The sequence below is a fragment of the Anopheles marshallii genome, chromosome 3, assembly GCF_943734725.1.
Source record: "Anopheles marshallii chromosome 3, idAnoMarsDA_429_01, whole genome shotgun sequence".
Taxonomy (NCBI): Eukaryota; Metazoa; Arthropoda; class Insecta; order Diptera; family Culicidae; genus Anopheles; species Anopheles marshallii.
Window position 1 is genome coordinate 70036745 of NC_071327.1, and position 17211 is coordinate 70053955.

At 43.3% G+C, this 17211-nt stretch overlaps 1 protein-coding gene across 1 annotated transcript; it reads right to left on the reverse strand.

Moving 5' to 3' along the window:
* Positions 1–388: 388 nt before the first annotated feature.
* On the reverse strand, positions 389–13408 carry LOC128713490 (transient receptor potential cation channel subfamily A member 1). The gene is made up of 15 exons (XM_053808350.1): positions 13286–13408; positions 13054–13218; positions 9100–9347; positions 7661–7856; positions 6493–7599; positions 5863–6177; positions 5568–5678; positions 4947–5054; positions 4011–4208; positions 3496–3924; positions 1434–1550; positions 1194–1356; positions 837–1115; positions 641–771; positions 389–559 (listed from the first exon to the last, which is right to left on the reverse strand). Exons 1-15 carry the CDS (start codon positions 13406–13408, stop codon positions 389–391), a joined length of 3861 nt encoding a protein of 1286 aa, XP_053664325.1.
* Positions 13409–17211: the final 3803 nt, after the last annotated feature.

Genomic DNA, 17211 nt, shown 5'->3' on the forward strand with positions numbered 1-17211 from the left:
AAAATGGTGTGTTTGGAGCATGGTTATGCTTTTTATTAAATTTCATCACATTTATCATATCTCTACAAAACAACATCAAAGTACCGCGTGCAAACGTTCTGCAGCAAAAAACCAGTTACAAAGGTTTACGATATTAAATTGTTGCTCAAGTACAACGTATTCTGTTTGCTGTAAACTAAGCAACCTTATGCTGAACAGCGTTGAGTACCAACTTATAGACGCAAACACACGCACACACATTTACATAATGATCACACACATACACGCACGGTTAAGCTATCCTTTCTGTGGTTAAAAGGTGCATAATTATTTTAAACGGTCGATCGAGCTCGTGTGCTGTTAAGTTCGAGAAGACCGGTTCGGTAGTAATCTACGCTAGAAATGGCTTCTATTTGCCAATCGATTTGTTGAAGCTTAAGGTGGCGCCGAGTTTCTTCCGTATCCTTGGCGACGACCAGCGCGATGATCGGTTGCTTGTCAACAAACCGCTGGAAGCTTTCAGGTCGCTCGTCGGGACACCTTCGTCGACATCGTCTGCCTCGGTTTTGATCTCCATTTTCTGTGTGTGTGTGTCAAATTCAAAATGGAAGATGACAGAAGGCTTTCAATATGCTCAAATCTTCAAAGCAAAGGATGGTACCTGCACGATCAAGCGAAGTAGCTGATGTTGATTGTCCAGTGCCGTCCCAATGTCTCGCAGCTTCCGCTTCTGCTTCTCCAGCTCGACCGCCACGTAGTCTTCCGTGTTTTCCAGCACGTAGTCGATACCGCCTGTTGCAGATGGCAAACGTTAGGGCACCCCGTGACACTTCGCTTCGCTAGAGCGAATACGTTACCTTTGTAATCATCGGTAAAAGGATTGCAGAACCACTTACGCAGGACGGAGTCGAGGAATCCCAGTTTGCACTTCTTTTCGTTCGGATACTCGATCAGCTCCATTTTGTCGACCATCTCGAGCCACATCTGGGGCAGCTTGCGTTCCAGCTCCGTGTGCAGCACCACCTGCATGGCGAGCCGCTTGAGCTGCGCGTTGCGGCGCACCGATTCGATGTCACCGACGGCCAAACCGATCAGCAGATTCATCAGCAGAATGGGCATCAGGATCATGAATAAACCTGCGGAGAAGAGCTCAAAGAGGTTGGATTAATTTCGGTCCCACGCCGGCGGCATGTGATCGGTACAGCGCCACTTACACAGTATCACGAACGAAGGGAACGGGAATGGAAGGTCTCCCACGTGGAACGGTTGTACGAACGTACCGACGAAATCCATCTCACCCAGCATCATTGAGAATGTGCGTACCAGCGACATGGGAATCGACGAGAACGACAAATGATTCACTTGGGGTTCGGAAACCTGGACAGAAGAGTCGGAGAAGGTGATTAGCAGTGCAGCGGTTCAACAGTTCGGGACCGGCGCGTAACTTTCCATACCTTTGAGAGCAGAATGTAGAATGCCAACCCGAATGCTATTATCAAAATGCTGAACACGATCAGCACTTTAATGAGGGTTTGCAAGATTTCCAAAAACATGACCACGTATATGCCAATCTGTAAGTAAACAGTACCAAAATAGACAACAAATAGATACCATCAACAACATTGATGTCGTCGGGGTAAAGAATATGTTTACAAACATCAACACCTGGATTTCTAAATATAGACTTTAAACGTCTATCGAAGACCTTCGATCTATGTCCGCAGGGCCATAGCTCAGTTGTTTCTAACTTTCTACGCCTTGGACATTCGAGTCCTATGGAATTCATAACGAGAGTGACTTGTCCAATCCATCATCTAGACTTGGTTAGACTTTGACACTGCTGTAGACGTCCCTAATGATCTTCTCCCTAAATCATGTACCCATTGATCCAAATAATGTGATGTCCTCCCTTTTAAAACTCAAGATGTCGTAAACTCTCCTGGCTTTGACGGAATACCTTCGTCTATCCTAAAGAAGTGTGGTCTATTCTTTGTCCCTCTTGACGTCGCTCCTTTGGAGCGCATCTTTACCAGATCAACTCAAGAAGGCTTCTTCCCGACTATCTGGAATTGTGGATGGGTGATCTCTATCCACAAAAAGGTGCACCTATCCCCTCATCGCACTACCTCCTCCAGCCTTATGTGTCTTGTCTTGTCCTCTGCCTTTGCCGGCACCCAACCCAATGTAGTTTACACGGATTTCCGAAGTGCCTTCGATAGTCTTCCGCTTGACATTCTGGTAGTCAAACTTGTAAAGCTTGCTTTCGGGGGGGTCGACTACTGGCTTGGCTTGGAACCATATCTCAATGGCAGATCGTACAGAGTGAAAGTGTTGTCCTGTTTTTCCGACTCCTTTGTAGGCTCTTCAGGGGTTCCCACAAGGGAGTGTCCTCAGTCCACTCTTATTTCCTTCCTGTGCATTTGTCAGTAGGTTGCTGTTTCCTACAAAGTTTCCTCTTCATCCTTCAATACAACGTCATAAGTCGAGTAATTTCTGTAAAAGACTTGGCTGGATGAAACACTCTCTTTTAATGTACAATTAGGCCACATTATAGCCAAGTCCAACAAATCCAGGGGTCTAATTGTTACACTTTCCTCCGAACTCAGAGACCCTCTTTGTCTTTTGCCTGCAGGTTTTGTTCTGTTGCTGTGGATCGAACACCTTGGATTACGCCGCCGTTGTCTGATCTCCACTACGCTCGACTGCTCGAAGATTCTCCCGTGTAGATGTTCGTCGTTTCCTTGCAGGTTATCAACTAGTTCGCCTATCTTATCCTTTCGATGCTGTCGACTTCTTGAATAAGACTCCAATGAAGCGCGACATTCCCACTTTCGATCTTTCTTTATCGCATAACTCCTTTCCCATGATCTGTTCCTTCCCTTCTATCGGCCATCCATCTCTAAGCTCCATCATGCTGTCTACGAGATAGAACTCCCTTATGAATCCCATCCCGCCATACGCGATACGGTTCTAACGAACCCTTTATTAGAACGCTTTCGGACTTCAATAGCTCATATCACCTGTTCGACTATAGTGTCCCTGTGTTCCACTTTCGCTCACGTCTACGCGAGTTCTCGTCCTTTCATCCTCATTAGTGTTGTTTGTAATCTGTTAACTTACTGCTGTTTTTTTCTTCCCCATCTACCTTAGGACATAAGACAAATTTGTCTTGCCACTTGACAAAAAAATTGGGAGAAAGAGAGCGAAGCAAATAATGAATCATTCTTCATGAACGAAGTTCATTTTCGGTCCAAACGATAGCATCACTTCATGATTGCATACTTTCATTAGATTGTGATGAAGCTTTTTTCATGGCCTGCTATTTAGTAAGCTGCAAATTGGAAGCGTTCTGACAAATCTGACATGACGCTTGAGAAATCCATATTATTGCATAAAATCCTGTGAGAGAAAAGGTTTTTGATTTTCTACCACTTGAATGACACTGATTTTATTCCCATCCCACCAATTTTAACTTGTTATGCATGTATGTTGGGATGGTACAGCATGGTCACCCACCTGATCAAAACGTTGCAGAAACAGCAGCAAATTAAACCAGGACAGAAACACGGTTATCGAAGCCGCCGAATAGTTGATGCTGAAGCACATGCCGCTGGAAAACATGGGCCATATCATGATCAGTGCCGACGTGTACAGTATCCACGAGATGAAGTTGTTCGGTTCGAGCAGGTAATGCCACTTCTGCTGATAAACTTGCAGCAGCTCGCGCATCGCACTCACGACGATGTAGATGATAATGCCAATCCCGGATACGAGCGTCGTGGTGCTGACATCCATCTGCTCCTCGATCTGCGATGGAGCGACCGAGGTGGTCACGTTTGGCATCGTACCATAGGTGTACCCCTTCGTGCGGGCCAACGTCGAGCGCAGGGCCAGTATGTGTTGCTGCCCACCGTACGTGCCACCGTTCGGCGTATCCTGCGTGTGCTGCCAAGCGATATGAGACAAATGTTTAAATCAGTCCTTGAAAACAACTTTCTTGTTCCCTTTTCTCCCCCCCCAAATTGGCTTACGTTTCCGGGCGGATTTGCGACGGGTGCAGCGTTGCGCATCAGCTGGGACGTGAACAGTGTCACGAAAAACAGAAACACACTGTAGAACAGCAGGTTGGCCAGGTGAAAGTATTTGCCGTACGAGTTCCACTTCATTTGCAAGTACTTTTGGCTGAGGGGGTGTGCTAGCAGTTCCACCCGGCCGTGTGCTACCATCGCCTGGATGGCGATGAGTCCCAGTGAATGGGAACGAACGAACAGTCAACAGGAGGCAGCGTGAAGAAAAGATTAATTGCATTACTTTGAGCGTGAACGGATGTGCTTGGAAAGGTACCAAATTTCACGGACAACTAAACGATCCACACAAAATAAGACAACATTCCATTAATGAGACGAAGGTACGCTCCGAAACGGAGGACTCTTCGGGGAAGGATAAAAGGAGATGTAAAGCGTGCATCGAAGCGAATGTAAAAGTTGGATAAAATGGCGCTTAACTTTTGAGCTGTATCTCGCCTGCATCTCGTTAGCACTCACTAAAGGACATTGTTTGATAAATCTGTTTTCCGAATAATGCATCTTCCGATAAATAATGATTTTTGCTACAAGTTTTCTTCATTCGATAATCGTTTTGTTCTATATTGACTTTTACATTACTTACTAACATGTGGAATTTTAAAGCATTTTAAAGCTTAACGCACAGATCAACAAGAAAATCAAAGAAATACTTCAAGAAATGTACTCTTATTACATCGAATCATGCAAAATTACTTAAAAAACACCAATACAGTAAAGATTAAACGCGAGAAGATAAAAATACTCAACACACCAACACAAAAAAAGGATCATTAAACGAAAGCTTCCGTTATCGAACAAGTCGTAACACGCTTCAAATTGATCACAACATCGATAAGCACAACATAACGAGGGGGGGTGAAAAAAAAAGAAAAAAACACTCACATTAACGACATGCAATGGTGGTGGACGCCATTTGGGATCGTTCAAAGTTTTCCGTATTTCTGCAATGGACTCTTGTGACTTTTGGTACGCGTGAAAGGAATATTTGATCTGCGGTGAGCAAAAGCGAATGCAAGCGCATCAATTAAGGGTACCCGTACACGATTCATGTTACGCTACAGACGTGTGTTAACTGGGACTATATAGGGGGTAGTGAGCACCCTTCGTCAGCCAGGAGACTCATTGTTGCGGGGGACTAGATTTTACAGATAAAAAACGGGCGGAATACAACTGGAGGCATCAGTGTCAGTGTCATTCAACGCTTGTCACGTCGGATATTTGACCCAGTGCACCGCCACCGCCAGGGTCGGAAGAGAAGAGGGGCTGATTAAGAGTGACTCGGTTTGATAAACGGAGGCAAATTACTACCTTTCGCAATCGGTATGCAACCGAGCCATCGTTTTTTTGTCTGCTGCTTAGCACTGAAGCTCATGCAATATGATAAGCAATTCAAGCTGCAATAGGTTAGTTCGTGGCGGAAACTTTGCCACACAGCATGCGCGTCCTGAACCGTCATGCAAGCAACGCTTCGTGCCATTAGGATTCGACTAGTGGCCTGCTTACGTTCAGTGCCGGTAGCGGTATCGGTTTCGATATCTGGACGGCTTCTCCGGTGCGTGCATCCATCTGTGCGTACAGTGCCGGACACTGCAGACAGCTAAACGAGTATCGAATCTGTGTGTGTGTTTGTGGGGGGGGTTGGGGGTTAGTTATTTTAGAACAATTGTGTTAAAAGTGCCCTCCACGCCCTCCAGTCAATGTCAAGGCCACGTGAAAAAAAACCTTACCCCGACCGTGGAAATTTTGGCTGAAAGGAAATTAATTAACCGTGCGCCCGCCTCCAAGCTGCCGTACTTACGTAGAAGCTTTTCGAGTCCTTCTTGCAGTTCGCCTTGGTGATGCAATTGTCCTGTACGGCTTCGAAGACACGCGGCATCGAGGCGATCAGGGCCAGCGTTACGCACGGATGTTTGTCCGATTTCAGTGCCATCACCTCGCCGGAACGTTCCTCGTGGGTCGCCATGGCCAGGGCCGCCTCCGGATACTTGTAATAGATCGCGTAGTCGATTGCGCTCATGTCCATGTAGTTGTGGAGCAGTTTGCAGCCGAGACTGAGCAGCAGTATCACCGCACTGGGTTTGTTCTCCATCGAGGCTAAATGTAGCGCTGTGTTCTGGTGTTGGGAGGATAATAAAAGACGGAAATTTTCAACTTGTCGATTCATCTGAGTGTACATCAATAGCGGTGGTTCTGATTTGTGGTTTCATAATTGGGATATGTCGGGACTCGACATTGGCTAATATAAGTATAGATTCACATTTAAATACATGTAATCCTCGAGATACCACGAATTCCTCAATACCGTTTATACTTTATAGTTTAAGAGTCGAATTACCTTGTCACTCGTAATGCCCTCATCATTTCGGGCTGCATATCTCGAGGACTACCAGTACACCTTAACAAAAAAAGACATAAACTCAGAACTTACCCCATCTTTGTCAACCTGATCCATCAGATGTGAATGCACCGAATGCAGCAGCTCGATCGTTTGCGTGTAACCGGACATTGCGGCCAGATGAAGCGGATTGCGCCCATTATGATCCCGGTGCAGCAACGCACCCCGGTTCAGCAACATCTGGACGACCCGCGTGTGGCCCTGCTGCGACGCAATGTGCAATGGCGTCAGCCCCTCGCCATCACTTTCGTTGATGATGAACGTGCCCTTCTCGGAGTCCAGCAGCTGCCGGACGGTGTTGTATCGTCCGTACCGTGCCGCAAAGTGCAGTGGGCTTTCGTTGTTATTATTCTTCAGATTGATGCACGCCCCGAGCCGTATCAGGTTCTCCAGCGAGCGAATGTGGCCTTCCCGGCTGGCGTAATGCAGCGGCGAACAGCCGGCATCGTCCTTCTCGTTCAGCAGCTGCAGCAGATAGATCTCGGACTGCGTGAGGCACACCTCCTTCGCGAACTCATCCAAACACCCCCCGTTCATGATGACCAGATGCAGCACGTTGCGCGAATTCACATCCTTCAGGCTGATGTTTGCACCGAGCCTGATCAGGGCCATTACCGTGCGCCAGCCAGCGCGCGACGACGACAGCAACAGTGGCGAACGTTTCTCCTTGTCCATCGCGTTAATGTCGGCCCCTTCCTTCACCAGGTACTCCACTATCTCGGGGTGGTCGAACATGGCGGCACAGTGCAGCGGTGTCATCTTCTGGATGTCGGTGCAGTTCAGGCTGATGCGCTTCTCGAGCGGCTGCATGCGGAACATGAGCTTCACTATCTCGATCGCACCCTGGGCGGCCGCTAGGTGTACCGGCGTGGAAAGGTCGTGCTGCTGCGTCGATATCTTTGCGCCAGACTTAAGGCAAAGCTCCACCGCCTTGATATCACCACCATGCACAGCCGAGTGCAGCGGTACATTGCCTTCCGAGTCGTAGAACGATATCATCTCCTCCCTCGTACAACCCTTCGATTCACCCCACTGGAAGAACACCTCCATTGTTTTGGAGCTGGCGTTTTTGGCTGCCTCGTGTATCGGGTAGTACCCGTTGTTGCAGGGTTTCCTGGGACAGGCTCCAAATTCCGAAATCTGAAAGGCCATTTCGTTAAAGCTGCCCGGCGAATTGACTGTCGCCCGAGTTAATGCTTACCAATATTCTAGCACATTCCTCGTTGTCGTAGATAGCTGCCAAGTGCAGGGCTGTTCTACCATGTTCTCCGCCCTGCTGTATGTCGATCGCTTCCCGATACTTGCCCATAACCTGAAGGGCATTTACTTTATTCTGCTCGGTTGCCAAATGCACTGGAGCGAGCTTTTTTTCGTTCAGAATGTGCGATGCCACAGGGCTATGGATCAACACACGGAGATGACAGTCAATACATTATCGTTTAGAAATAATTCCAATGTATTTAATTCGGCATAATAAATATGATGGATGTTTAACATATTAAATAAATTAATGTCTTCCACATTATTAAACAAAATTTTTCAACTACATCTGTTACCGTCCAAAGTAAACATTAAATAATTACAAAAAAATTATAGCGAGTTTAATGGAGTTTTATAGAAATAATACGTAAAAAATAAGCAAACATGTTTAGGAACTAATGCAATATTTGGCAATTAAAAAATAATGATTTAGTAACAGAGCGAAACTTGCGGATACGTTACGAAAAATTAGAAAGTTCCTTTAAACACGTGCTACTACACCTTACCAGGCGCCTCCATTAGAATGGAGGCGCATGCAATTAAGCATGGATGTACTAGCAGGAGCATTTTTACGTAGATAATATTACAAGATAATCTTATAATCTGATGTTTTATTTTTAGTTCTGTACGACTCCATGTACACCGCAACTGTTGTCATTGACCCATTGTTAATAATCAGTAATACTCTATCCAATACTTGCTGCATGCTGACAGCCATGATCGTCGCCACATTACGTTACAATCGCTTTTAGAAAATGAACCACAACTTTGACAACCCATCAATCAAATATCTTTATATACAGAAGCACAATACACACATCAATTCAATCTGTTAACTGAATAAATATTTAATTAATATTTTTACACTAATAAGGGCAGACAACAACCGATGATGATGGAAATTGAATCACGCAAAGTAATAATTGAATCAAATTGTGGGGAAGGTGATTTAAAATAGGAGTAAAATATTCGCTATAACTAATCGATAGTCGATCCACCAGATGTTTAAAGTTAAGATTTAAAGCCATCCTCTTTCTGAACATTTGAACGAAAATTGATAATTTATAGCATATAAAGAATCATGTTTGCTATAAATATGCAACAGTTTAAAACTACCATTATATACTATTACTTGACGAATCAAGTGACTTTTGTAAATTATTTAATAGTATTAAAAACGTTTAGTGCAAAAATACGTTAGCAAAGTTCCCTCAATTGCATTTCCAAAGGTTTGATACGAACGCTTTTTACGGGATGCTTACGGAACGAATAACTTTTCTCCGAAAGGATGTAAAGTTTCTATACTTGCCGAAAACGTCACCGTGTGATTGCATCCACCCCAAACACCTGCGACTAGTGACGGCTTCGTTAACTACTTACATTTTCAAGAGAAATTCCAGCGCATCCAGTGAATCGTTCTCGACCGCCGTATGAAGCGGTGTGTTTCCGACCATGTCCTGTGCATTCAAGTTGCCACCCTGGCCGTGTATGAAGGTAAGGATGTTAACACGGTTCCGTGCCGCTGCTTGGTGGGCAGCCGTCCGGCCCTTGCTGTCCTTCACCGACAGCCGGTTATTGTCTCCCTCGTACAGCCGTATAAATTCCTCGAGATTACCGGCTTCGGCTGCCTGTTGAGGGTTTGTGTGGTTTAAAGTATGTGGTTAATATCAAATCGAGGCCAAATGAAGCTTATTTCGTTAAAGATCGCTCCCGAAAAGGGTTCTTCGAAAGGGGATTCTTCCGCTTCCTGTGTTAGCTCTAGCATATGGCGTCTGAACCATCACATAAGACGTATCTTTTTCAAAGATCCACTAACCATCAACACACCAAACGCCGCACGTTTGCTTTTCTTCATCATATCAATCCAACACAATCGTACTCGCGGCGTTTCGGTATACGTGCCACTTTTCGATCTCTTTTCCACCGAATCACTCATCGCTTGTCGACTGCCGGTAGCCCAAAAACAACCAAAACCGGTCGGGTGATGCTTTCCAACTGACGGGCGCCAATAACCTTTCTCCTATGGATAGCACCCAACGATTCGATTAGCAAACCGCATTTGACATATTTCATTCGGCGATGATAAAAAATGGATGAGCACCGAAGGTCGCATTTATTGTGCAGTTCATACTGTTGCCGTTCCGCTTTATGGTGGGCAAGGCGTGTCTTTTATCAGATATTTACCCTTACTGAGGACACTGGCAGACAAAACGCCACATTGTTAAAGCTTTAGCCCCGCGTCGCTAGGGAATTGCGTGCCGGATAGTGCCGCACGGCGAATAATGGCCAACCCCTTGATTCGTAAACATTTGGTAAATCGAATGAGTGACATGGCTGATGAAATAGTGATGCGATGCGTGCCTATCGCCACGATCGCTAGTACAAATATGACAGTCAGATGGTCCACTGAGTGCCGTGTTGATTGTATGATAATTGAACTATATCGAGTGCTGTAAGTGATAAACGGTAAAGGGACAATCGATTTCGTGCCGGATTGTTGTCGATGCGTAGTAATAGACACATTAAAACTTGCAGACATCAAACCAATTTTAATCGATAACCGTACGATTGTAATGTATGATAATTGCTAGGAACACGTGTCACTACACCCGACACCAGGCGTCTCCATTAGAATGGAGCTGTATATTTCTGACAATTTTAAACGAACGAAAATGTAACAATCAAATTTAATTTAAAAAAACTCTATAAAAATCCCCTTGCACACCTGTAACACTTCCTCCGCATTAATGCGTGCCGCTCCTTGCAGGCGCAGTACACGGCTCCAGGCGACCGGTATTTTCAGCGGTGTTGCGATCGTGAATCCGTTTCGTTGCGAACAGTTGCGCCACATGTGTCGTAGAGATTTTCGCGCATACATAGCAGTGGATAACATCAGATTAGGTGCACACGATGTTGAATATTGCGGTCGGGTTCAAACACAGGATTTTGTTGCTAATCTTTATTGATTGATGAAGGGTTTTTAAACAACTTCAAAAGCGTTGCAGTTTGAAGCTACCGGGGTTTTTTTTAGATGACAGAACAACGCAAGCGCCTACCACAACAGGCATCTGCATACTATATTTTTCATGAAATAAAGCATATTTAATTCGATAAATGTAGTAAATATATCTTTCGTTCGAAACAAACATCGTTTGGTTGTCAAAATTCTTCTCACAGCGCGTTTATACTGCTCCGATCGTACTTGAATGATACGGTCGTATGAGTTTTGTGATAAACTGCGCTGCCATTGTGATATCATGTGCTTGCAATGAAATATGCCTGCTGCGGTTGTAGTGTCTTCTAAGACCGTCGAAATGTCATGATGTGCGCTTGTTCTCTCATCTAAAAAAACCCGCTAATAAAATATCATATTCGAGTAATCACAAAAACCTGCTCCTTCCCAGTTCATACTACACTTGATACAGATAATAACTGTGATTGATTAATTATCCTACCCCAAACGACCGATGTAAGTGAATCAATTTTATTAATTGATCTATTGTCTTTCCCGTTCACTACTTGACAACAGTGGCTTGACAACAATACCCCCAACACTTCACTCAATGTCCTGTCTTGCAAGCATCGGAAAATCTCCCGCAGTCAAACAATTTAATTCATCAATAGCAATTACTATTTATTAATTTATTATCCAAACACTACTAGACTTTCACAAGCTTTAAATGTCCAGGGTTGCGTTTAGTAAGCAAGTGGGAACCTTTATGTCTACTTCGTAAATAAGTTGGATAAATTTGTTCCTTTGTGCTAACCGGACCATACAACTTGTGATGAGTAATTTATTCATAAAAGTTAATATATTTCTTTACTTTATGTTCAATTTTGATAACTATAATTCGTAAAAAAAATATACTGAAAGGACATCTTAAACATTACCGTAAAAAATGTTCACATACAACAAAATAAAAATATTTCAACATATTATATCAAAAATAGGATTTTTTAATCTTGACTAAAATAAAGAGCTGCTAGAACTGCAAGTGAAACCGAAAAGATTTATATGTGTCACGGCTTATAAACCCCCGCTGGATTATTGGTAACCGGACACGCCAGGTAAAACCACGCACGTAGTAATACTTAAGCTTCCAAGGATTATACGCAAATGTCATAAAAGCTCGTCTACAGTAAGCGAACGTTCACTCTCACGACACCGCATTGCTTTCTTGTTCCGTATGCACTGGATTTTATCTCTTGTCTTCACAAATTAATCACAAGCACGAAATTGATCATTTAATCTTAAATAAATTTCTTGTCTTCAACAACACATAGCACTGAGCAGCAAACAGTTCCATATAAAATTTGTGGAAGTTTCCTTCCCAACCGCCCACTCGGGCACAGGGGATGCTCAAGCCTTTGATTTCTTAATGCAATGCCACCGTTACACTGGATGGGTAAAGTTTCGCTCTCTTATCGGAAGTCACTTCGGATAAGATCGCGGACAACACCAGACTGAGGATGAACTACCTAGGCGATAGGTAATATATAGAGTCCCGAGCGTCCACCAGCAAGGATTCGGGCGACGGAGGCTGAGAGAGCCAATGTACGCGATGCGCGAGCAGGACGATCCAAATCCCTGTAGCAAAACCATCCAAAGGACAAGCGGCGCTTATACGAGTACGAGCTACAAAGCAAAAGCTTTCTAGAGAGAGAAATGCTCTCTGCAAGAGCATCCTTGTGGTGTCGCTTGTGGTTGAAAGCAGAGAGCTTTCGCCGTTTCTTGATGCACCTGGGCGCTTGTTTGTGAGCGATGGTGTGGTAGATCGTACCGAAAATACGCGGAAACCATCCATTCGGAAACATTAGTTTGGCATTGAAAAGGTTCAGTTTTTATCGCGGCACAAAAAAAAAAACAGCGGATTAACTCCGTTCGCTTTACTCCCAAAGGAAGCATCCACAGCACGCTTGATATTATTTTTTAAACTTTCTGCTGGGAATATGACGACCCTACTCAGCGCCAAGGACCGATTTGTAAAGCGGGGTTTTTGTGTAATCATGTGTATTGCACGGTTCCATTAGCTTCACGCGATCGGAAGTTGGAACGAGTTGCAGAAATCACGCAGGGACCATGATTGGATGAGAAGCATTTCGAAAGCAACCCAAGAGCTTTAAATCGGCCGATGTAATGCAATCATTATGGAAATGGATGCCGTATGACTCATTTGTACCCTTTGAAGATTTTAATCACAAATTGCACACTAACTACGATCTCGCTAGCTACACATCCTTGAACCAATCTCGCTGGAGATGTTAATTAGTATAATCGCAGATAATGATAACCCAACATCCCATTAACCGCAACATCCACCATGTTTCACTCACCCTTAGTATACGGTACGGACTGTCACTAAGCAGACACACTTCCGCCTCGGCTGGTTGCGTTAGAATGGCCTGCAGCTCATTATTGTCGTGTGCGTTAATTTGGTTCACCTTCGTATTTTGAATGCCATGGCCGGTGGGCAGCTTCAACCGTGACAGTAGCCAACTCTGGAAGATTTCATGTTACTCCGCATAAATATCAACCCCACGACCGGTGTGAGTTGCGAAAGCTCACCTTAAAGGCTTGCGTTTGTTGCAGATCCACGTCCTCCTGATTGGCGTCGCAAGTTGGAAGATTTTGCTCGGTGTCGGATCGTACGGATCTGGGGCTGTGGATAAGGTAAAGCGGCGTAGGCATCGTTCACGGCAAACTACTGATGCTCGTTGGCATCATACGCTTTACACCGTTTAAGAAATATTGGTAATAATTTATCACTAACAGTTTAATTAATCACTTGCGAATATTACAGATTTTCGATCTGTTAATCCTCTCACAAGAACATGACACTGAAATTGAATGTTTTCGGCATCAATTTTCGTTAGCCGTTTGTTACCGAATCATTCTTTAAATCTTATTCATTCATTCATATTCATTCAACACTAGAATTACGAAGGATTTATATTATTTTTAATTGGACTTTGTTTTACAAACAATGATTGTATATCAACATTTGAAGAGCTACTTTATATTTAACTAGTCGTTGGAGTTCGTACTGCACAACAGCTGCATAGCAACCAAATTTTGACAGTAGGCATCGATTTTTGTCCAGGAGTCACCAATTTTTGTCTCAAATTGTGAAGTACTACATGTAGGAAGAACATCCGAATGATCGCAAATGTATGGAATATTTGATAAAATTAGATCAATAAAAACATGGAAAGCAACTAAAAATGACGTTATGTTTAGTTTAGCGTAACAAAAAATAATTATTTAATTTCGATCGAATTACTCCTGCTATATTGAAAAAAACTGATGCAAGGTTATTTGAGTACCGTAAAATTAAACACTCTATTCACAATAAATTTAATTTAATTTATAAATAAAAAAAAGCAGTGCAGTACGCGAGATATTGTGTACACACAAAAGAATAATGAATAAGCGACAAAAACTCGTGATAAAGAGCATTGGTGACAACGGGACAAACAGTCTTGCTCACTTTCAAAATTGGTGACTAAAAGACAAAATTAAGCGGCTACAAGAGTAATTTAATCGAAAAATTAATGTGGTTGGGAAAAATTCTAGTGTCAATATCGTTTTTTGTTCATGAATAACAAATTATTTCAAAATTCACTTTATGCATATTTGGTACACTTTTTATCACTTTCTTTTTTAAAAATTGAATTCACACATTGCAACACTTTTGCAAAACTTTCTTACATTCCGCAAAATTCTCACTTGTAACAAGCAGCTAGTACGGCACTGGTCACGCAAGGTAATTAAGCGCACATAACGATCTTTACAAATACACTTCCGCTGTGTTTTTTTATCCCTATTCAAGTGCATTAGCACATTCCTTGGAAGGCTTTTGAACGGTGGTTTATAATTTAAACAGCTCTATGAATCACTTATTACGTTGTGGTAATGCGCAGTGAAGGAGTAACATGTACATGCAAATATGCTTTGGGTTAAAAATCATATTTAAACAACTTTTACACATGTTTTCGCTTCACTAAAGCAACATTCCACTATAAAAAAAAAACATACACTAACTGGAAGCATGTACCTAGAACTACACTACACTATACTTTGATTAGGAATTGCCCTTAAAAACACCATTAAAAATCAAAAATTAAAAGATTCTTCACTAACGAAACAGTAAAAATTATTGTTTCCAATTTTATAAAAAAAAATACTTGTTCCGATATAAAACCACCTTATCACAGTTTGCACCACCAAGATAAATTGTCACTAAGCACATCACAAGCACATCATCACTCCGGCTTGCAGCGGAGTTTTATGCACGTTCGGCATGTCCCGTGGCTGACGGAATACTGCTGCAATAGCATCGGGACGAGTTAAATTAAGCAAATGATTAGAGCGAGGCGAGAAAATGCCCGTCTGCCCGGCGTAATCCACACGGCGGGAAAGGAAGCAGTAAGGGGTAGGAGGGCGGGTTGATGTGTGCGTAGCCGTATGCCGGAAAAGCTAGTGAAAACTTGCCCTCGCCCCCGTCACACAAGGGTTGGTCGAACGGTGGCCACTATCGTGGAAAAGTAAACAGTGTGGGTTTTGGTGTGTGTTTTCTGCTGCCTGCATGGACAGGTCGTTGGGTTGCTCGCTGCCCGGGATACTTTTCATCCCAGCCACTAAAAACGGGGAGAGTCACGTGGAAGAATATTCGTGCAAGATAAACCATACGCGTCGCAAAGAAAACATCATTTAGCGCCTGCTGGCAGGAATCGCTTCGCTGGTCCGTACCACGGGGCAAAACCCCATTCGTAGGGACGGTACCGCGCGTATGAAGCGCATAGATTAATGATTACGATAAGAGAGCGATCGTCGGAATCCAAACGAATGCCTTCGTATCAACTGACGAAACCATCAGTGATTAGTGCTTATGATGAAATAAGGTTTCCTTCGAGCGAGCGCTTGCATGACGCTGTTATTCACGCCGCGTCCTGCAGGGGTTATTACAATGAAGACAGCCGAGTGTCTTCGGTATTGGCTGCAGTATGGCAACGGTAAGGAGAAATTATTTATAGCACCCAATAAATGTACTACTCGCAGCGGATGGGTTATGGCACAGTTAACACAGGCGTCATAACCTAATGGTGACAACAACAATAAACAAACCAACAAACAAATGTCAGAAACGCTCGTGTTCTTCCCGTAAAAACGGCACATTCAAACTTGATTTACCAAACGCGGGAAAATGACTGTCCCCGTTCTGGGAGCGTTTCGCGCCAATTCGATCCATTTATCAAAGTAACAGGCCCCGGTGTCCACCTCCCCGGGCGAACGGTTCCCCGCCGGTCGATCTTATCGGTCATTATTTTAATGGGTCCCGGGATAGCTGTGCCTCCCTCCACCGCGCTGCAGCTTAGTTTTTCGGGGTTTCGTTCGAATCATCCCGTCCAGGGCGTTACTTGTTGCATGTGACTTCGCCCCTTAGTACACCAGTGTAAGTTTCGCAATCTGTCAACGGTACCGCGCGGGACATGCTGGGGCTTTTTTGTATCAAAAACAACGCACACCAAGTGTGGCGTATGTCAACATGCCAGATTTTCTGTCAGCGCTGCAAATCGATTTCCTAAAAAGGCTTGTTTCCCATTTTGAAGAGTTAGAACGGTTGGTTATTTTTAACATGTAATATGAAACTTTTGGGTGTGCGTGTGTGTGTGTGGCAGACAACTATGCACCAAAGGTCGTGTCAAAACAATTACGAGATAGTTCAGCAAATAGCGAAGCACTATGGGGCGGCTTAGAACAAACCGGCGTTGAATCATTTTTTAATAGTTAATTAATTTAATGAAATAGCTTTAGAGACACAATTTATGGTTTTCTATACAGTTATTGAACTTCAAAAACCTATATTTTCATCCTTGCTTTTATTGTTTTGTCCTTATCGAGAGCTACAACCCATTTTTATAAGATATCATCTCGTTAAACTAAACTAAACTAAATTCAGTTAAGTCCTAAGGTAAAGTTAAAGATTGTTTCGCACGAATTCACTTTGGATATTAAAAAAAATGGAGGTATTAATTAAACTAGAAGACATTTTAAGAACTTAAAGAATTTAAAGTCTGGAACAGCATAACTGCATAATTACATAACTGCAATAGTTGGTTAACTTACCTACGGAAGAGAGAACAGACTAACACATGTTCTTGCAATATTATTACGAGGTTTTCATACAGTTTTATGTTCAAAATGTGTAATTTAGTTTGTTTTATTTAGTGTTTGTTTCGAATGTTTGAATGAAGTACCGGGCGCCTCCAGTTAACTGATTCTAAAATAAATCGATTGTTGTGGCAATCAATATCAATCAATCAGCAAAGCGGCATCATATTTATGAAACATATTGGCAATTTGTGTTATAATAAATGCCTTTTAGTTGAGATTGTAAGCAACTATAACAGGTTTATTTCACAACGTACAAATATTACTAAAACTCTTCAATAAAGACAAAGAAAGGCCATTGTTCCGCACTATCCGCACAG

Coding starts and splice junctions, on each gene's coding strand:
- LOC128713490 (XM_053808350.1), bottom strand. CDS start 13,408: ATGCCTACGCCGCTTTACCTTATCCACAGCCCCAGATCCGTACGATCC. Junction 9,348..13,053: donor GTCCGTACCGTATACTAAGG/GTGAGTGAAACA, acceptor AACCCTCAACAG/GCAGCCGAAGCCGGTAATCT. Junction 7,600..7,660: donor AGGAATGTGCTAGAATATTG/GTAAGCATTAAC, acceptor ATGGCCTTTCAG/ATTTCGGAATTTGGAGCCTG.